Source organism: Rhinopithecus roxellana, chromosome 19, assembly GCF_007565055.1.
Source record: "Rhinopithecus roxellana isolate Shanxi Qingling chromosome 19, ASM756505v1, whole genome shotgun sequence".
Lineage (NCBI taxonomy): Eukaryota > Metazoa > Chordata > Mammalia > Primates > Cercopithecidae > Rhinopithecus > Rhinopithecus roxellana.
Window position 1 is genome coordinate 49,601,542 of NC_044567.1, and position 23,302 is coordinate 49,624,843.

A 23,302-nucleotide genomic window follows, 5' to 3' on the forward strand; every position below is an offset into this window, starting at 1 on the left:
GACCAGAATGTAAATGCCCTTCCCAGCTTCCCTTACAACTCTATGTAGCAAATGGGATGTAGCTAAAGTGTTGTGTCAAACTTCCAGGAAGTCTCTTTAAAAAGGAGGAAGTTCCAGCTGCCATCATGGACCAGGAGGATGGATGCCAAGCACTAGGATGGTAGAGCAGAAGGACAGAAAGAACTTGGGTCTCTAATTAAACTTTGGATCTGCCATACCCATCCTGGGATGCCTTCTTCTGTACTTCATTTATAGGAGAGAGTAATAAATGTCTCTTTTATTTAAGCTACTAATTCAGGGATCTGTTTTATTAGAAGTTGAATGCAATTCCTGATACAGAAATTATAGAAGGTTCTAGAATTTTATTTCTTTACAAGGCACATTAACTACCAAGTTTAGAAAACAAAACAATTCTTTTTCTAGTTAATTGACTAACTGTAGTAAACTGAATATTTAAAAATATTTCATGAAATTCAGTGTTCAACTGTTTCTTGTGTCCTATGCCTTCCTTCCAGGTTCACTTTTCTTCTTGCTGGATGAAGCAGGCTGCAGCTGACATGCAAAGAAAAGCTGAGACACAAGAGTGAAGAGTCCTAATGGCATTGTAGCCCTCAGTGCCAGTGTCCTTACCCCTGCCCTTCTGGAGGTTTGATTATATAAGCCAACAAATTGTGCTTATATGCGGTCACTTCAGGCCAAAGAATCCTGACAAAAGGAAATAGAAAGCTACTGAACAGATGTGTTCCTGTGGCATTTGCCTAATTTATCCATAGTGAAGTAACCAGAAACAGTATAGATTTAAATTCTTAGAGAGGAAGTTGATTTAAAAAAAAAAAAAAGATAAAGAAGAAACTACATAGGAGAACCACCAGAAGAGAAAGATAAAAATGAAGAAACCAAAAATAACATGGCTCAGAATGCTGCCTAATTTATCAAACTTGTCAACAGCAGCAGTTAAGGGTAGAAATATGTTCTTTAAGGACAAAACAAAACAGACAAAAGTTATCAAATAGTATTAGTCCTCAAAGGAACAATAAAAACCACAAATAATTGTCGATAATACATCTTTTTTTTTTTTTTTTTTTGAGACAAGGTCCTGCTCTGTCACTCAGACTGGAGTGTAGTGGTGCGATCTTGGCTCACTGCAACCTCTGCCTCCCAGGCTCAAGCAATCCTCCCACCTTAGCCTCCAGCATAGCTGGGAACACAGGCATGTGCCACCACGCCTGGCTAATTCTGTAACTTTTTGTAGAGGAGGTCTCATTATATTGCCCAGGCTGGTCTCAAGTGATCCTCCTGCCTCGGCCTCCTGAGTAGCTGGGACTGCAGGTGCATGCCACCATGCCCAGCTAATTTTTTAACCTTTTGTAGAAAGGAGGTCTCACTATATTGCATAGGCTGGTCTCAAGTGATCCTCCCGCCTTGGCCTCCCAAAGTGCTGGGATTACAGGCATGAGCCACAACACCCGGGCCAATACATCTTTATATTTCAATTATTTAAAATAGCCTAAGGACAATACTTGCATACTAAATTTCCTCTTAAAACTCTCTGGCCACTTTGTACTCAAACACAATATATAAATAGTGCATTTTACAACTTAATTCAAGATTTCACTTATTTATTTTGGCCAGGTCCTGTTTTCAGCACAGGAAGAAAGTTCCTTTTGCTGGGCATGCTATGCCTTATATATTTTTTAAATTCAAGATTTTTCCCTTGACCATGACAGTAGAATAAAAAGCTCAAATTTAAGATACATACTAATCTAGGACACAAACAATTGTTCCACTGAGGTGAGATTTTTAAAAATGCAAGAATAAAAATTCTATTATAACATTCACTTTATACATATTCTTCAATCTACATGTGACTACCTAAAAAGCAAATCATATATACATTCTTTATAATGCATCAAGAGGAAATCTATGAGTTAAAATGGATATTTAGAAAAGAAAATAATTACCTTTGATGCAAGGTTGTCTACTAGAGCAATCATAGAATTCTTAAACAAGGTAGCAGCAGTCAGAGGTCGCTTGGTCACCTCTGTAATGCTCAGTTTGCCTTCAGGCCACATATTCTTGAGCACAGGATTTGAACTGAGAAGCAGAGAAAAAACAATTCAAATGTCACATTCAAATAAGCTGGATAAAAACTGATAAGCAATTCTGCTGAAATGTATCCTGAGAATTATAATTGGACTACAGACTGAACTCACAAGGCCTAATTGGAAAGATGATTCCATCCAGAAAATTATGCTGCAAGTATAATGACTGATACTGCAATGCAAATTGAGATTTTTTCCAAACTACAGCGTATTTAAAAAATTATTCAAACTTCTTTAAAGTGACATCTTTATTCTACCTACCTAGGACCCTCAAATGGTCAATATGGCTCTTACATATAGAAAACAAATTCATTTATGTGATGGTTAGAAAATGAGGACAAACCACTAGTAGAAAAATGATCCTCAGTGTCACAGCAGAAAACATAAAAGTGGCAACATCTTTGAATTAAAGCAAGTATTTATATATTAATAGAACAGTTAACACTACAGAATACCCGCTCTTAAAAACACAGGTAGGAATATAAAATAACCATTTTTATATTGTCCCTAGTAAATCCGTTTACTGCAGTTCAAATTGTGAACAAATTTGTAGGTAGCACTGGCAGTTATAATATTTTATTGATGTGACATTAGGACTGTTGCAGTCCAATTCTAAAAATGCGTTTCAGGCCAATTTTCAGGTTAAAATTATATATTCATCATTCTGCTCTGTGGAGGTATTTTTAAAAACGTGTAGTGATCTCAACTGTCATTTTTTTCTGGTTTCATTTTGGGTGCTTTTGATGTTAAACTAATTGGAACTGAAAATGTTGCTTGCTTCCTAGAAACTTTTATCAGAAAAAAACTTTCCTTAGAAAATTGGGGGCTGAGAAGAGAAAATAATTAACATTAGCATTCACTGCTAATTGTTCTTACTACTGCTAACATTTTATCCACTTTCTTTCCCTCATATAAAATTTTAAAAATTGAATTGGATCTCCATAGCACCCAGAATGTTTCTGTATGTAGGTGCTCAAAATAATAGCTGCAAGATGAAAGAGCAGATGAGCGCAAAGCGAAGAAGATAAATGGTGATGTGTGGATTGACTGGGTCTGTGAATACAGACAGAGCAACACTCCCAGCCCTCACCATCATCAGCAAGCAGTGCCAACTACTGTCAAAGTGGCTACAAAATGCTGCAATAACCTGTGGTTTATGAACCCACTTTCATTACTTTCTAGTCCTATTCCATAATTTTCCATTTGTACACTTATATCAAAATGACTACATAGATGTATATTGTTTTTCCTTAACCTTTTCATTCTTATCTTTAGCACAGACATAATTTAAGGCAACATTCTTAACTTACAGTGCACATGGTTCCTGAATGCCATTCTAACACTTACTGAATAGAATTTTCAGAAAGTAGAAAACTGTACTTTGTGTACTTTGAAAAGTCTGACACATGTCAAAAGACTGTGTCTTTTAGTCGCTGGCATTTGGTCTATGCAGTTTCTACTCCAAATTCTTTGTCTACCTTACTCACTGTTGGCCATATTTGGAGACTATTCCTGCACTACACTGTAAAGGTTGGAAATGAAGGAAATAAGATAATATGTTAAATAGCAGAATTGATACAAAATGAATCCAAACAGTTATAGGGAGTCATTTTAAAGAGAAAGAACTTTCAGGCCAAGTCATGACTGTAATATTTTTGTTTTTCTGAGACAGCGTCTCACTGTCACCCAGACTGGAGAGCAGTGGTGAGATGATAGCTCACTGCAGCCTTGACCTTCCGGGCTCAAGCGATCCTCCCACTTCAGCCTCCCGAGTAGCTGGGACTACAGGTACGTGCCACCATGCCTGGCTAACTTTTTAATTTTTTGTAGAAATGGGGTCTCCCTATGTTGTCCAGGCTAATCTCAAACGATTCTCCCACCTCAGCCTCCCAAAGTGCTGGGATTATAGGTGTCAGCCACCGTGCCCAGACTGAATGTAATATTAACAAAACAGTTTTCAAAATATTTTAAATACCCAGAACCCTTATCTTAAAAGGGAAGCTCCTCCAGAGACCCAGTATGTATAAAAGGTAAGGCAGATCTCATCTGGCTAACAAGAGCAGTAAAGAGTAAAAGTTTGTGCACCTGGAATGCAAAATGCTTGCTCCCTTCCTCCCTCCATTTACACAGACACACACACACATACATGCATGCATACATGTGTGTATACTATCAAGGTCTACAGAACTAGAATCCAAGGAACACTGCTTAAAAATAATTATATTGCTGGGTGTAGTGGTGCATGCCTGTACCCCCAGAGGCAGAGTTGGGAGAATCACTTGAGCCCAGGAGTTCAGTGTTACAGTGAGCTATGATCACACCACTGTGCTCCAGGCTGGGCGACTGGGATAACACTTCTAAAAAAGAAAAAAGAAAAAGAAAAATCATTATATTAACATATACAAAGAAAAAATGGATTCAAATTTTGGAAGGCTGTTAGCCATGGAAGCATCAAATAGTGTCCAGAGGTGAAGGTGGCTCATTCTAATACCATCTAGGAGGAGGATTTTATCCAATAAATAAATAAATAAATAAATAAAGTCAAGACTTCCCATCTCACGGGCAAGGTCTTTCCTATTATGGAATATATGCAATATGCTGCATTTAACAGACTTTCAATCTTTCACCCCTTTGGCAAAACTATTCCTACTGTGAAATGGATTCATCTTAGCCTGATGCCTTTACTTGTTGGGTTTATCCAAGTTCCTTTGTTCTGACTCTGTGCTTACCAGGCAACTAAGCATTCTGGATTCCATGGGTAATAATGAATCAGAGTTCTCACTGCTATTTGATTTCCCAAGCAGGTTTTCCAATAGGGAAAATCAGCCTGTTACATGAACACAATTACAGTTGGTCCTCCATATCCACGGCTTCCACATTCAACATACCATGGATAGAAAATATTTTTTTAAAAGATGGTTGTGCCTGTACTAAACATGTACAGACTTTTTTGGGGGTCATTATTCTCTAAGCAATATAACAACTATTTACACAGCACTTACATTTTATTAGGTTTTATAAGTAATCTGGACATGATTTAAAGTATCTGGGAGGATGTGGGTAGGTTATATGTAAATACTACACCATTTTACATAAGGGACTCGAACATGTATGGATTTTGGCATCTTTGGTGGAGGAGGGTACGGGATGGAATTAATTCTCCATGGATACTTCGGGACAACTGGATTCCATTCCATGTCACTGTTAGATTTTCCACTACAAATAAATCCACATGCTGTTTTGTTTCTACCTGGCCCAGAGAGCCTGGGCTGTATTAGTTCACCACCAAAAGGTGAAGCTGTTCTCAGTAGCTGAACTTCTGGGCCATGGTACATTCACAAAGTTAACAAACACCACCTCGTGCAGCCTCTTGGTACACAGACTGGCAACACACCCTGATGGTACCACTGGCCAAATAAGGCTGTTTTTTCCAAGTTGAGCTTTTAGCATTTTCTGCACAGAGAAATGCTAGACTCTGTCATTTGTCCCTCAAAATGAATGTGCCTTACCTGATAAATTAAGCATTGAAATTCCCTTCTGAAAGTCCTTTTTCTCCATGCCCAGTTCTTCCAAGGATCCTCTCTCACATTCCTATGTCTCTGTAACTTTCTACTAATGATAGTGCTATCATTAATCTTGGTGGCTTCAACATCCACACAGCTGAACCATTTGATGACAATTCTTGAAAGAACTGTTTAAACACAATGTCTCTATATCCTCATTTCCTGTATTCCCTTGAGCTCACATCAATGAGATATTTGTCTTCAATGCTACATGGAAACCAGTGTTGTCAAGAGTCCCACTGACCCTGGCGTTAGCAAATCCAATGGTCAGTCTTGGTCCTCTCATCACTCCTGCTTTTGACAAGATTTGATGTAGTGTATCAATTTTTTTCTTCTTTAAACACTTTTTCTTGGCTTGGCCTCTGTGACACCAGATTCCCAGTTTACTTCCTTCCCCACTGGCATGCTCTGTTTCCTTTGCTAGTTCCTCTTTCCTTGTTTGACTCTACATGTTACAGTGTCTCAGGAATTAGTCTTTTTAACCTCTTCTCTTTTTGAAATCCACGCTCACTCCCTACATACTCTCATCTAGTCTAGGGCTTTAAACACAATGAATACACTGACGACTGTGAATTTATATCTCTAGCCCCACCTTTCCCCTGAGAGCCACATGCATATTTGCAATTGCTGATTTGGCACTTTTAATTCGGTATCCAAAATGCACTTCAGACATAACGCATCCAAAACAAAACTCTTAATTTCCCTGAACCAATTAGCGTTTCCTCTTGTCTTCTCCTATCAGGCTCAGGTATCACCTCTGATTTCTGTCTTCCTCTCACACTACACATCGTCTCTACCAGCAAATCTTGTAGACTTTACTTTCAAAATATCATCCAATCTGACCCCTTTTCATCATCTCTGTCACCACCACCCAGGCCTCAGCCTGCCTTATTATTACTATTTTATTTTATTTTATTTTTGAGACAGAGTCTTGCTCTGTCGCCCAGGCTGAAGTGCAGTGGCGCAATCTTGGCTCACTGCAAGCTCTGCCTTTCGGGTTCACGCCATCCTCCTGCCTCGGCCTCCCGAATAGCTGGGACTACAGGCACTCGCTGCCACACCCAGCTAATTTTTTTTGTATTTTTAGTAGAGACGGGGTTTCACTGTGTGAGCCAGGATGGTTTCAATCTCCTGATCTCGTGATCTGCCTGCCTCGGCCTCCCAAAGTGCTGGGATTACAGGCATGAGCCACTGCACACGGCCGCAGCCTGCATTATTAAACTCGCCTGCTTTACTATTTCCATGCTTGTCCCTTACTATGTGCATTTTACATAGTAGTAGCAGCACTGATATCTTTAAAACATAAATCACATCACGTCACATCACGTCATAAATTCCAACGCTTCCCTTAATACTTTCTTCTTACCCGGACTCAGGCTCTATGATCCAGGATCAACCTACCTTTCTAAAGTCACTCTCCCCATCCCTCACTTTGTTTTCCCCACAAATCAAGCTCATTCCCACCTTGGGGCCTTGGTACTAGCTATTCTCTCTGTCTGGAATGCTCTTCCTCCAGATATCTGCATGGCTCCCTCCACTTAATTCAGGTCTCTGCTGAAATGTCACCTCTATAAGAGGCCTTTTCTGACTACCCTATCTATAATTCCTTCCCAGCCCCTCCTCGTCTGTACCCTTCAATCTCTTACCTACTTTATTTTTCTGCACAGCACTTGGCACAAACTGAAAGTTGTTTCCTTGTTCACTAACTGTCACCTTCACTAGACTATAATCTCCATGAGGCCAGGGACTTTGCCTATATTTTTTCACAGCTGTATCCCAGAATATAGAAGAATGTGTGCCTCAAAGGTACTCAATATATTTTTGATAATCTACTGAGCAACTGACTAAGTAGACTTAATAAATCAGTGAATACAGTTCTTTAACCTGTAAGAAGATGGCCAGGAATCCTCTTTCTTCTTCATGGACCTTCTTTTTAAAGTATCCATACTGGATTTAAACTTATCATATGCTTAGTTTTATTTTGCCATAACTTTTCCACATTTTGTTGGTTTGTGAGAAGATTCTGTCGGCTTAGTCACCATCAGTGCTCACTGACACTAGATGCCACTCTGATACCAGAGTGGTCTCTTATTTGGGGGTGAAGACACTACAATGGGAATCTGAGTATGCAAAACTTCTAGCTGGGCCAGATGTCACCTGACATTTCTTCATCACACTGGCCTGGCCTGAGGACTGCTGAGTATACTGGTAGGGGATGCTGGAAGGCTGGCAGCCGTGAGCACAGAAACTGAGGCAACCCAAGGGAAATCAAATCATATTATTAGCAGGGCCCTGACCAAAATTTATAGATTTTATCATAAAGTTAGTTATATGCTATTTATTAAGTCTGATAAAGCAGAACAAGAAAATGTGCCAGAAACTCTTAAAACTGCATATAAATATAACCATGTGCATATATTACATATGTCAATGAGCTTAATCGAGTTAATAAAATTTAAATCTTACCTGTTATACATAAGGCGCTTGAAATCTTGAAATAAAGTATCTTTATTTTTGTCAATAAAACCAATGACAGAATAGCTAACAGGAGAGAAATCACAGAAAACATGTATTATTTACCAAGCAAGAGCCACATTTAAGCTTTTCTAGGAGGCGACAAGCCTTTCCACCGTTAATTATGCAATCATCTAAAAGCTGATGTTGTTCACCTTGTCTGTATTAAAGGATACCGAATTTACCTACTAAATAGAAGGGACTTTGTTTCTATTCTGCAAAAGGAGAGCAAGCATCAGTACTATTATTATGATTAAGATGATAATTTCCTACTGGTTTATTGCTTACCTCAAGAAGATGACTTTTTAAAAGACAGCTGTATTTATCATCCAGCATTACTAAGATAAAAGCAAAACAGCAACATACAGGAACTAACAGTCTCATCCGTAGGGAGATCAAGTGACTTGCCTAAGGTTCACTCAATGTTCAGGGTAGGATAAAAGAATCCAAGAAGAACTGCAAAGGATGGTAAGAACTGGATAAGCAGAGGAGAAAAAGGCAGGCAGATCACACAGGGAAACAGATCAAATAGAGTGATGAAGGCAGGCACATGCATGGCATTCTGGAGAGAGAATGAGGAGGCCAGTATAGATGATTTGGAGGAAGGGAGATGAGTAAGGTCTTGAAAGTCCAGCTAAGACTGCAGTTGGTGAGAAGAGTGGGAATAGAACTATACTACTCCAGTGACTGGCATGAACTCTAGAAGGAGTGAATTCAGTTTTGGGGTTCTAAAAGTAATTGAGGACTCTGGGTGATTAAGACAGAGGCTAAGAGATTAAACAAATAGGAACTTTAGATACAGCTACACCTTACAGTTCTGCTCTCGTGCCTGTTTTCTCCCTTGACAATCAGATCAGTATAGGCAATTCCCAGATCTCTAACCTGGATTCCTTGCCTTACATATTTAATCCTGCAAGAAAGTTCCTTCAGCCTGTGCTGCCCATGGGTACTTTAAGGTTACCATATCCAAAATTATTTCCTTGCCTGCCCCGACCTAGGTCTTCTTAATACTTTCAAGTCACTTTTGACTGAACCTTTGTGATGTGATCTCAAGCTACTCTTCCAGATAGTTCTACTTCTCTGTGCTATACAAAAAAGGATACACTTCAATCAGATGGACCTAGTTGCTATTTCCTGAATATTCTGTAGCACCTTTCCCACTTCTTCTTATAAAAATAATTCCTAGCATTCAAAGACCAGCATCAGCCCTCCTGGGTTTATTACACAAACCTGGAAGTATTTCCTTACTCTAAATTCCAAGTGAGTAATTGCTATTACTCATATGGCAATTATTTTAGACCACTGTTATTGTATACATGTATATAAATGTGTATGTGTATATATGTGTGTTTACATGTGTATAAATAATAACACATATAAACGTACATATGTGTATGTATGCATCTTACATGGCAAGCTCTTTGTGGGCAGGGACCATACTTTATGAAGTATTGAGCACACAGAAGATACTCAGTAAAAATCTAGAAAAGGATTGAAGAGTTTAAGAAGTGAAGAGGAAGTCTGAGGCACTGAATATCCCTCAAAAGGGTTAGTTGAAGTTCTAGACTAGGAGTCTAGAAAGCTAGTTATTATCTCAGTTCTTCTGTAAATTTGCTAAGTGACATTGAGTAAGAACTGTACTCATTCTGCATAAGTTTCTTCATCTGTAAAACGAAGTGGCTGGTCTAGGTCATCTCTAAGGCCTCTATCCAGCTCTGCATTTATGCCATTCTGCATTGTATGAAAGTACCCTGTAAGTGAGGCTTGGATTTTTAGTGGAGATATTTGTATGGTACTGGATCTTCCCTCTTCAGTATTACGGAACCTGGGAACATGACCAGAAAAAGTGGAAAATGGTGCCATTCCATCACTAATGGTTAGCTTGACAGATGGCGTGATAATTTTGAGCCATATCATTTTATGGTCCTAGAATTTTAATTTAAATCAGGAACAGCTATTAAAATTTCTTTTTAATTTTTTAAAAATTAAACATCTTTTCGGCATTTATAGAGAAGATGATTTACCTTTTTTTGTTTAATCTCTTCCTGCAATGGATTACATGTAAAGAATTCCTAATGCAAAAACTAAGAAAAAGAGTTCTTTAAACAATAAGATGAGGAGCAGTGTTCAGTGGACAGCAAAGGCATAACAAATATAGTAGGCTAAGAAATGCAGCCCCAACAAAAGTTTCACATCAAATTCCCTGGAACCTGGGAATGTTACCTTATATCATAAAATATGTGATTAATGATCTTGAGGAGAAGCTCATCCTATATTATTCAGATGGGTCCTACATGCCATATGAAATGTCACTTTAAGATAGAGGCAGAGCGGCTAGGCGCGGTGGCTCATGCCTGTAATCCTAGCACTTTGGGAGGCCGAGGCGGGCAGATCTATTGAGATCAGGAGTTCAAAACCAGCCTGGCCAACATGGTGAAACCCCATCTCTACTAAACATACAAAAATTAGCCAGGCATGGTGGTATGCACCTGTAATCCCAGCTACTCAGGAGGCTGAGATACGAGAATTGCTTGGGCCTGGGAGGTGGAGGTTGCAGTGAGTTGAGATTGCGCCACTGCATTCCAGCCTGGGTGACAGAGTGAGACTCCATCTCAAAAAAAAAAAAAAAAGAAAAAGAGAAAAAAAAAGAGATAGAGACAGAGGGACAGTTAACAGACACACAAAGAGGAGGGCAATGTGACTGGAGTGATGCAGCCACAAGCCAAGGAATGTCCAGTGCTACTAGAAGCTGGAAAAAAAGGAACAGATTCCTCTCTAAAGGAACCCCCAGAGGGATTGTGGCCCTGCTGACATCTTGATTTTGAACTTTTAAACTTCAGAACTGTGAAAGAATAAGTTTCTGTTGATTTAAGCCACCAACTGTGGTGAATTTGTTACAGCAGCCCTTGGAACCTAATGTACTAAGGTAGTTATAATTTTTAGTTATACTTTCTGATCAATTTCTACTTTATTGTATTGTTAATAAAAATATGACTAGTAAGAATTTTACTTTTTCAAATAATATTTGGAAAATAATGTAGCAAAAATGGTTTTTGCTTATGCAGTTACCCAACTATTCATAGAACTTCATATAGAGGAGTAATTCTCACCCAGGGGCCTTTTTATGCCTACTGTTTCTTCTACTTGGAAAGCTTTCTCTTTTCTCTCCCCTGTTCCTAATTCATTCCCCTGACTAACCCTCTTTTACTTTTAGGACTCAATTTGGATGCCACTTCCTCCAGCAAGACCTCTCTATGCCCCTCTCAGTGGGCTAATTATTCCTCCTCACTGCTCCTATAATGCCTTGTGCTTCTCTAGTTTAACTGTTTCCAGTCTTCATTATAGTGACCTTTGATGGATGTAATTGCCTATATTCTTCACTACACTGTTGGTTTCTTTAGGGCAAGGACCATCTTATCCATCTTTCTATCTCAGTTCTTAAAATACTTCCATGATTTATTGACCCACCAGCTGATTTTTACTGAATCCTAACTATGCCAGGCACTGCACATGGGCACATAGTGTGTGTTCAATAAACGATTGAAAAGCAAGGAATGAATGAAGCTATGCCATTTTTTCAGTTGAACAAATTAAAATACACTGATATATCAAATGACCAAAACATGCAAATGAATATAAAACCAATATACATTTTTCCTGGTTATATTTTCTAAAGTGAGGCGGCATGCAAATCATGGTAGGTACCAATGTAAGATACTCACACCACATCTCCTGCATAATGTCGAATTCGAAAATCTCGATCAAACTCCAGAATTTTGTCTGAGGCACAGAGCTAAGAAATCAAGAAGGATATTATTTTGAAAACAGACATTTTTGCTTTCCTAAAAATATAGTCCAACTTAATATGAAATGATGATAATATCACAAATTATGACATCACATTGTGTGGGGCTTGATTTAAAAATATGGCTTATGTATTATATAGTAAAGACTAAACTTTCACTAGAAATCCACACAGCTAGACTACATTTCCTGTCCACTCTTACAGATGGATATGGCCAAGTAACCAAGTTCTGGACAATGGAAGTAAAGTGTGGCTGTTCTAGGCCTAAAACTGGTGAAAAGTGAATGACCCCCCTTCTGTGCTTTCTTCTCTCCTCCCACTAGTTGGACACAGAGGGTAGTCTCTAGGGCATGGAATAGTCAGAAGACAGAGGAAGTTTGGGTCCCTGAGAGAGACACAGACTTCTACTATGTTATGAACTTTAATCTTGGCCATAGGGCAGGCACGGTGGCTCAGGCCTATAATCCCAGCACTTTGGGAGGCTGAAGCAGGTGGATCGCTTGAGCCCAGTAGTTCAAGACCAGCCTGGGCAACATGGTAAAACCCCATCTCTACTAAAAATTACAAAAGTTAGTCAGGTGTGGTGGCATGCATCTGTAGTCCCAGCTACTCGGGAGACTGAGATGGGAGAATCCCCTGAGAGTGGAAGGCAGAGACTGCAGTGAGCCAAGATTGGGCCACTGCACTCCATTCTGGGCAATACCGCGAGATCCTGTCTCAAAAATGAAACCAAACCAAACAAAATTTAGCTACTCTCTTCATGCAGTTCAGCCTACCCTAACTGACAGAGTTTCTTTCTCCTCTAAGGTCCACTTAAGGAGGACCATACTGAAGGCTTACTAGTTGTTAGGCACATACATCTTATTCGGTCCTCACTGTTGACATCTAAGGTATAACGATCTCTCTATAACACACATGGAAACTGAGGCTCAAAGAGGTTAAATAATTGGCACAAGATCACATAGCTAGTAAGTGGTACCCCTGGGGAGGACTCCTGGAATCGAATGTAACATCTGCGCTCTCTTATGTACACGGAGGCCTGGCTTATCTGTCTGCTAAGCTGAGACTCCAGTTCAGGACTATTGCTTCACAGAAGATAAAGCTTCTGCAGCTCTTTCTCACTGAAGAGGAATAGTTTATGGGAAGGCAGTTTTTATATGGCTGTGGAGGTCTCTATGACTTTCTACAATGTTCCTTGTTATAGTAGGACCTAGACTTCTTTGTCTGCCCTGTGAAGAATCACTTGGAATCTTACAGTTTTTTAAACAGACACCTAAGAGAGTCCACAAAAGTTTTCCTGGGAAGGCCGGGTGTGGTGGCTCATGCCTTTAATCCCAGCAGTTTGGGAGGCCGAGGCAGGCAGATCACGAGGTCAGGAATCCAAGACCATTCTGGCTAACACGGTGAAACGCCGTCTCTATTTAAAAAATACAAAAAATTAGCTGGGCACGGTGGCAGGTGCCTGTAGTCCCAGCTACTCAGGAGGCTGAGGCGGGAGAATAGCGTGAACCTGGGAGGTGGAGCTTGCAGTGAGCCGAGATCGTGCCACTGCGCTCCAGCCTGTGCGACAGAGCAAGATTCCATCTAAAAAAAAAAAAAAAGTTTTCCTGGGGAAATACACAAAACCCACTTAGGTTCTAATGTTAGGTAACAAATAATCTCAAGGTGTTTTCTATTAATTTGACAAGTGAATAATTATAGGAAATTAGAGTCAGACCTCCAAGGTTCAAATCTTGGCTCTACTATCTACTCACTCTGATTTCTTTAATAATTACTTATCTCAGAGAGTTGTCCTGAGGATTAAATGAATATGGAGAACAAAGCATCTACCAAACAGAGAGGTCTCCAAAATATTTAATTCCCCTTTCCTGCTCTCGCTCTTATTAACCGCTTTTACAAACCATTTTATTTACAAAACTCCTTAAGGAAAAGGACCCAAGAGATGTCTACACTAATGGAACATTCTTACATTTGGATACTGCAAAGTCCCAACCGATCTGAACATAGGAGGTTTTAGATTTTTCTTTACTTTTTTGGTAACAGCAAAGTTATGTATCTATCATTTAATTTTTTATATTAATAATTTAAATAATAATTTTATGCTTTATTGGATCATCTGCCTGTCTCTCCATGGCAACTTTAATGCGGAGGAAACAATGTAGTCCCTAAATGAAGTAACTTTTACAAGACAGAAACCTCTAATTTAACATGCCAATAAGTCTAGCTAATCAGTAACCAGTAGCAAATGATGATATCCAGCTCAACACACAGAATAGCATATGTAAGAAACGGTTCACAGTGATTAAAATATTTTGATAGCTTGATCGTTTCTTTTCTTCATTAGGTAAAAATCCCAAAGAAGAATAAATTTTAAAAATCTCTATCTCAAAGAAATAAAAGGTATTCAAACTGGAAAACAGAAGTCAAATAATTCCCGTTCACTGATAACATGATCTAATACCTAGAAAACCCTAAAGACTCTTCCAAAAGACTCCTAGACTTGATAAGCAACTTCAGTAAAGTTCCAGGACATAAAATCAATGTACAAAAATAAATAAGCATTTCTATACACGACCAATAACATTGAAGCTGAGAACCCAATCAAGAATTCAATCCCATTTACAATATCCACAAACACTCACACAAAAGAAAACCCTAGGAATATATTTAAACAGGGAAGTGAAAGATCTCTACAAGGAGAACTACAAAACACTGATGAAAGAAGTCATAGATGGCACAAAAAAATGGAAAAACATACAATGCTCAAGGATTGGAAGAATCAATGTCATTAAAATGCTCATACTGACCAAAGCAATCTACAAATTCAATGCCGTTTTTATCAAATTACCAATGTCATTTTTCACAGAATTAGAAAAACAATCCTAAAGTTCATATAGAACCAAAAAACAGCCCAAACAGCCAAAGCAATTCTAAGCAAAACAAACAAAACCAGAGGCATCATATTACCCTGACTTCAAAATTATACTACAAGGTTATTATAAGACAGCATGGTTCTGGTACAAAAATAAACATATAGATCAATGGGACACGACAGAGAGCCCAGAAATAAAGCTGTATATCTACAATCAACTGATCTTTGACAAAGTTGACAAAAATAAACGATGGAGAAAGGATATGCTATTCACTAAGTGGTACTGGGAAAAATAGCCATATACAGAAGAATGAAATTGGACCCCTGTCTCTCACCATACACAAAAACCAGCTTAAGATGCATTAAAGACTTAAATGTAAAACCTGAAGCTATAAAAGTCCTAGAAGAAAACCTAGGAAAGACTCTTCTGGACATTGGCCTAGGCAAAGAATTTATGACCAAGACCTCAAAAACAAATGTGACTTAATTAAACTAAAAAGGTTCTGTACAGCAAAAGAAATAACAGAGTAAACAAACACCCTACATAATCAGAGAAAATATTTATAAATTATGCCTCCAACAAAGGACTAATATTCAGAATCTACAAGGAACTCAAATAACTAAATAACAAAAAAAATTACATAACCCCATTAAAAAGTAGGCAAAGAACATGAACAGGTATTTTTCAAAAGAAGAAATACAAACAGCCAACAAACGTTTGAAAAAATGTTCAACATCACTAATCATCAGAGAAATACAAATTAAAACCACAATGAGATATCGTCTTATACCAGTCAGAATGGCTATTACCAAAAGTGTCAAAAATAGATGGCATGGATGTGGAGAAAAGGAAATGCTTATACACTGTTGGTGGGAATATAAATTAATACAACTTCTATGGGAAACAGTATGAAGATTTCTCAAAGAAATGTAAACATTTCTTTTAAACGGTAGTTCTAAAAATAGAACTATCATTTGACCTAGCAATTCCACTACTAGGCATAACAAAAAGACATTTGTGCTCGTATGTTTACCATAACATTATTCACAATAGCAAAGTAATGGAATCAATCTAAGTGTCTATCAACAACTGATTGGATAGAAAGAAAATGTGATATACATATATATAATGGAATACTATGCAGCCATAAAAAAGAATGAAATCATGTCCTCTGCAGCAACAGGGGTGGAGCTGGAGGACATTATACTAGGTGAAATAATGTACGTTATCGCTTGTAAGTGATAGCTAAACAATGCATATGCATGAACACAAAGATGGAAATAAGACACTGGGGACTCCAAAAGCAGGGGGGTGAGGGTTGAAAAATTACATATTGGGTACAATGTTCACTATTTGGGTGATAAGTATGCTAGAGGCCCAAAGTTTACCATTATGCAATATAGCCATGTAACAAACCTGAACATGTACCCCCCAGATCTAAAATAATATAAATAAATAAACAAATAAGTAATCACTATCTCAGCACTTGTCTTAGGGATACCAAAAGAAAGAGCTACTTGGTCTAAAAGTTGGGAAACCTGGGCTCCCACAAATTTGAAAAAGAAAAAGAAAAAGAAAACCCTCTCCACAGATAAATTACTATTTAGCATTTCATGTCAAATCAGTAGCAAATACTGATGTAGTATATATAGTTACTCTTACAAATGACATGGCTGGGCGTAGTGGCTCATGCCTGTAATCCCAGCACTTGGAAAGACCGGAGGGACAGATGACCTGAGGTCAGGAGTTCAAGACCAGCCTGGCCAACACAGTGAAATCCCATCTCTACAAAAACACAAAAATTAGCTGGGCATGATGGTGGGTGCCTGTAATCCCAGCTACTTGGGAGGCTGAGGCAGGAGAATCGCTTGAACTCGGGAGGCGGAGGTTGAAATGAGCCCAGATTGCACCATGCACTCTAGCCTGGGCAACAGAGTGAGACTCCATCTCAAAAGAAAAAGAAAAAAAAAAAGGAATGGATATTTCAAAATATTTGGTTGACACATTTAATTCAGGTATATAAATGGCCAAGGTAGAAGGTATCAAAATGAGGTAGATTTGATTTCTCATGTGAGACTCATAGCTAATTCAAATGAAAATTTAAATAAGATTTATTTGATATGCCTGTAATCCCAGCACTTTGGGAGGCCGAGACGGGCGGATCACAAGGTCAGGAGATCGAGACCATCCTGGCTAACACGGTGAAACCCCGTCTCTACTAAATGCAAAAAACTAGCCGGGCGAGGTGGCGGGCGCCTGTAGTCCCAGGTACTCAGGAGGCTGAGGCAGGAGAATGGCGTAAACCCGGGAGGCGGAGCTTGCAGTGAGCTGAGATCCGGCCACTGCACTCCAGACCGGGCGACAGAGCAAGACTCCGTCTCAAAAAAAAAAAAAAAAAAAAAAAAAAAAAAAAGATTTATTTGATATGATTGAGAAAAATTCAATTCAACTTTACAAACACTGATTGAATGTCTACCATCTGGTAGGCACAGTGCTAAGTGAGTCTCCGAAACCTGAACTGTGATTATAAAGGGCATTTATAAACTTTCCCTCAAAGATAGGACATTTGCCCATGTTAGGTGACTTCTAACTTGGCTCAGTGCTCTGTCCCTAGCACCTAGGATTGCACCTGGAAGATGAGAAACACTTATTAGGTATTTATGGTGTAAATGGGGAATGACTGAAGCAGTCCTAACCCAAAATCCTATTATGAAAGAGCAGACTGTAGTATCTGAAAGCCAACTTGTAGTAGGGTTACAATCAATTCTCAGTAACAGACCAAGGAGAATATTTTAGAAAAAACTGGCCTAAAATCAGTATCAGCTAGTAATCTATTTCTTGATGATTTGGGCTTTAGCTAGTTAACTGTGGAATTTCCCTGTTCTGATTACATAATTTCATAGGAGACGAAGTTAGAAAATAGACTTTATTCACACTAAAAAATGGCAGTGTCATAGATTTATATGGAACTGTGGAGAGGCAGAAATGTTTGCCCCCTTTTTCTATGGATGTGAAGGAGCAGGGGCCTGTTTTCCCTTTAGCATATGGTTACTAGACAAGACTATGTGCAGGGAAGTTTCAGGGGTGATGATGATGTCTTCCTCTTCTAACACAAATTTCTTAAACAAATACTATGCAAATGGAATACTCCATGCAAATGATATGTCCATATCAGCACAAAGGTCTGATAATCATAATTGCCACCAATTACTACAGATATGTGATCTGTTTATGACATTTTTAGACCGTGAAAAATGGAGAGTTAAAAGGATACCCATTTATTTAATGAATAAGTTTCTTTGTAATAACTAGAATTACAACTAGAATCTCTCTGTTTTCAAGAAAGTCATATGGTCTGAAGAAGTACGGCAGAGTACACAACACATTTTGTTACTGAGGATTACAGTATGAAGTCAAGGACAAAAGCTATTTTCCATGCCAGAATTATCAGATGCAGGAGTAAAACTCTAGCACATGAGCAAGGCCTCTACATCTATTGGTTATAAATGACATCATGCTTTCTAAAGAATCATGCTCATTTTTCCTATTTCTACGAAATTGTATGGTCTGGAGCTCCCTCTCCTGGATTAACATGATTTTATCAATTTCTTCATACTATAAACCAGAGAGGCAGAATTTATCCACAGCAATAAATCATTTAATGGATGTTTGTGACTATTCTTTCTTATTAAAGGGGACATTCTTTTAACCCAACACACGAAGTCATTTAACTCCATCAAACAATAAGGAGAATCTCACAGATAAACGGAAGAAGGTATCATTAAACACATTACCTTTCGGCTGGAAAAATGGCCATGTTTGCCTAATTTACTGTTAAGTGCTTCAAGAAACATTTCATCAGTGACTTTGCCGACATTCATGCAAGCGTCATCAAGGATTGCAATGATCCCTTTGTGCTGCTGCTCCACGAGGTCAACAATGATCTGATTGTTGAAGTAGTCAATCTGTAGGACACAGCAAGGAGGCAATTCTGAAGAGAACAGTGACCAGGCCAGGTTAAATCCCGGTACCCCCATTTGTATCAGGAGTTTAGATAAAACTACTTTGGTGTCAAATGTGTGAGTGACATTAAAGAGGTCTTACACTAAAACGAGTACACATTCTAACAGAGGTTTATTTTTCAATTTCTTTGTTAACTTTCTATCATGAAATACATTGTCTGAGATTAGTATAGCCCAAGGCAAAGATAATAAGGTAGACACCATTTCTCCCATCACAAACTCATTTTAATCCTGCCTCCAGATCCCACACCCAACCCTACTCCTTCATACCAATCTGCCTGCCATTAATCATAAGGTCCACCTTCCACAAAGGGCCAACAAATAACCTTCAAGTATTATCTGATATACTACTTGATAATAAAGTTAAGGTACTACACAAAACTTGCATTTTTATAAAAGCAGGGTACAAGTTAAATGTTTAGTTTTAGACATTTTGTGCAATACATTCATAATGATGGCTGTGGTTGCCACAAACTGCCTCGTTTACCTTTAAATACTGTTAATGTGTCATGCATGCAGATGGAAGGGATGGAACTGTGCACTAAAGTGGGGGCTTTAACTGAAGTGTTTGGCAGAGTTGCCTTCTACCTGCCAGTTTCTAAAGTTCTGTTTTCATATAGAATATATATACTAACAAATTTCAGTCTGTTAAACAGCCTTACTCTGATTCAGCCTCTTCAGATACTCTTGTGCTATGCAGCAGTGGCTCTATGTGTAAATGCTATGCACTGAGGGTACACAAAAATATCAATATTATGTGTACAGAGTAATGCCTCATACCAATCAGATGTCCATTTGTTATTGTGTTTGTTAACAACCCTTTATCTCTTAGTGTTAAACTCCACTTAAAACGGAAAAAAAAGAACTTGCATTTTTAGTTACATGACCTTGAATGACTAAAATCCAAAAGAGCATTTCTTTCAGTTTCCCCAAAGTTAAAAAGCTTATTCAAAATTCTATTGAATTTTGACATTTTTCTAGGCATAATATAAAGAATTTAATTCTGAATAAATAAGTATCTATAAAAGATAAGAAAAGGCTTTTCCTTTACTTCCACAAGCTGAATGAAGTTATACATAACTTCTGGCTTTTCAGCAACTCTATATATACAAGGTTTGTCCTACAATCCTCTGCCACACCTGTTTATTCTGATAGCCTGCAATGCACCTATCACCACACACAGAGGGCACACAAAGGTCCAACTCAGGCAAGCTGCACGTCGCAACGAGGGGCAGCTTATGATCACATAGTTTAATCTTGTGTGTTGCTATGTCCCATCTTATGCAGGAGTTACCTAAACTGATCGTTGTCTCCATTACCTTCTGTAAGGTCTACATACTCATAATAGACCACTCAAGTAACTCATGTGTTCCCATTTCATGCTTTAAAATCCAAGGATTTATGCCAGCTATTTGTATGTGGCTTTTAGCTCCATTTCTAGTCTTGCATGCTCTCTTCTGTATCTTATGGACTGAAACCTGTAAACTGGGTAGTTTTTACTTTGTTTTCTATACTTTTCTGATTTGTCTAAATTAAAGTTTCTCAATTAGGAGGAATTTTGCCCACCAGGGGACATCTGGCAATGTCAGGAGACATTTCTAGTCAAAATGGGGTAGAGGTGCTACTGGCATTTGGTGGGTAGAGGCCAGGGATGCTGCTAAACATCCCACAATGCATAGAACAGCCTCTACAACAAAGAATTATCTGGCACAAAATTTCCGTGGTACTGAGGTGAAGCAATGTAATTTTAAATATTTACTTTCATTATGGGCATTTATTACATTTCTAATTAGGGAGAAAAGTTATTTCTATCTTTGCAAAAAAATCCTAAAACTACTCAAAAAGCACGAGCTCTATATTAATAGTTGACATCTTAGACTTTGGGACTATGAAATTAAAGACCAAGTCTTTTGTCCCAGGGACTAAAGAATTACCTTCCCTAAAATTCCAATTACATTACTAAAAGCTATTGGTCTCTGCTAGTAACTTTCAGTTTGTAAGTTTAATACTGTTTCAAACATTGCTTAAACCAGTAGTTTTCAAACTAAGGTCTTCCAGCAACTTGGCATTCCCATGAGGTTTGCTAAGGGATACCAGGAGCCAGAAGAGTTGTGATGGGGTAGTTTAGGGACCCAGGGCTCTGGCCTCTCATCCCTACTCCAGATAAAACAGCTTTGTGCTTGAGTGTCAAGTTCTCAATAGTTAAAATGATTTGCAAACTACAGCATCAAAAGCTTTTAAAAGTGAATGTATCAAAGAGATAACCAGACATTATGAACCTCCTGGTGGAAGTTCACACACAATCTATGAAATGGGCTGTGGAAAAAAACTGACCCTGAATCCAGTCAAGACTCTAGATCTAACAACCAATATACAGGACATGCGAGAAACAGAAAAACATATTAAATGGCACCTGAGGTATGCAATTAGCAAAATCCAGACTGTGGGAAACTCCACAACAAATGACTCACTCTCTTCAACACAAGATTGCAAAGATAGATCATTCAAAGAAAAAAAGAAAGATGAAGGAGAAAATCTATAGATATGCAAGAGAACTATCAATCATAATGTAAGAAACTTATTTGGATTGAAATTTAAACTGCAAAACAACAATCAGAAGATAACTGAGGAAATACGAAACATGTATACTGACTGGACATTTTATGATATCAAGGAATTTTTGTTAATGTTTTAGATATGATAATGGTATTGTGATTATGGTTTTTGTAAAACTCTATCTTTTAGAGAAATACATGGAAATATTTACTGAATAGATAGCCAATTGAATAGATGAAATAATGTGATATCTGAAATTTGCTTCAAAATAATCTGGGAGTAGGTGGGTATAATACAGATGGCATAAGACTGGCAATCTACTGGTAAATGTTAAAGCTAGGTGATGGGTATATAGGGTTTACTGTACTGTAGTGTCTCTTCTTAATGTGTGTTTAAAATTTTCCATAACAAAAAATCTTTTAAAAAGAATCACTACGTTTAGAAGTTTGGGGTTTTACCCAGAACAGAGATTCTAATTGTGGGGGGATCTGGCATGTAGTAAGTAACTGTTACTTTGGGGTTAGCCTTCTGCTCCCTCTAGGACAAATATTTCTTGGTTTATTTAGCTAAAATTTTTTGCATTTTGGGATTCTTGATTCTTTTTGAGATGTTTGGAATAGTCTACTGCATTACTTACTCTGTTGTCAATTATGCCTATGAAATTTGATATTCTGATTGTTAAAGGATATTTTTGACTAGTACCTTGGAATCACATCTGAATAACAAGTTTTATGATTACATTTGGTATTAAAAATCCAAGCTTCAGTTATATTGTGTATTATATACAATATAACAACAGTTTCATTCTTAGAAAGCTTCGTATACACTTAATTGAACTGAATTAAATTTTAATTGTATTAAGAGAGTTCACTATTTAAATCAAACTATAGATAATTCTTATATAAAGTAACTCTTTGGTTTATTTGCAAATAGGTAAAATTTATACCAATATACTTGAGCAACTTTTTAATAGTATTCTAACGTTTAACACATGATGGAAGGCAAAGTTACAATTTTGAGGCAGGCAAGCTATTTGTTATATCATTGTCTCTTTATTTCAGAATGAGAGGAAATAGAAAATAGAAAGGTAGGAAGGAAAATAAAAGTCATTTAAATATAGTATTTCAAATAATTTTTTGCTGCTATTACATTGGATAACAAAAAACAACTACTGGCTTTATTTTTATTCTCTGGCAAGAGGATGAACAATCTTATAAACTCAAACTATGGAAACTTAAAAGTTTTTGTATCTTTCAAGTTCATTTTCAAAATTGCTTAAAAATACAAGTTTACAAGAAAAATTACTATGTCTCATTTCTATCATAAGCAGAAGGTCTTATCATAGGAAATTTAAAAACCGAACAAGTCATGCCTTTTAGCTATGATCTCTGTGGTTTGCACCATGGACCCATTATACCTTCCAGCTATATCTTACTAGATTAGTTTGCCTCTGACAAATACAAAAGTCCCCAAAGATTGATGAGAGTAGAGGTGATGACTGAAGTGTAATACAAGAAAATGGAGATGAAAGTAACACAAGTGTTTTAATGCCCAGGTTTCAGAGAATATAAACAACATTAACTGAAGACAATAAAATACCATATAGTCTACAAAGTAGAAGAGGAGAAAAAGGAGGAAAAAGGGAAGAAGAAACTAGATTCTGAAGCAAAGTTCAGCCAATTTAAGGTTAAACTTAATAAAGTATGCTAAACGCTAATAGACAGATATGAACCAGAAAGCCCACATGGTATCAGTCATAAAGTGAAAACAGGTTTACTGGTTCTAACTCAGGATGTTCTGGGGACCAACAAGGGAGTCTATCAAATTACAGCAATCCCACCTAAAAATGATGAAATTAATTGTATTT

The 23,302-nt window shown here is 37.8% G+C and overlaps 1 protein-coding gene across 2 annotated transcripts in view; it reads right to left on the reverse strand.

Annotated features, from left to right (window-relative positions):
- The window catches only part of MYO1D (myosin ID), a 381,175-nt gene that overhangs the window by 242,544 nt on the left and 115,329 nt on the right, over nt 1–23,302 (reverse strand). For both annotated transcript variants that reach the window (XM_010372265.2, XM_030922987.1), the window contains exons 11-14: nt 18,652–18,822; nt 11,902–11,972; nt 8,132–8,206; nt 1,962–2,094 (exon numbers count right to left, since the gene is read on the reverse strand). In XM_010372265.2, coding sequence (XP_010370567.2) covers nt 1,962–2,094; nt 8,132–8,206; nt 11,902–11,972; nt 18,652–18,822 — 450 coding nt within the window. The remainder of the gene's footprint in view (nt 1–1,961; nt 2,095–8,131; nt 8,207–11,901; nt 11,973–18,651; nt 18,823–23,302) is intronic.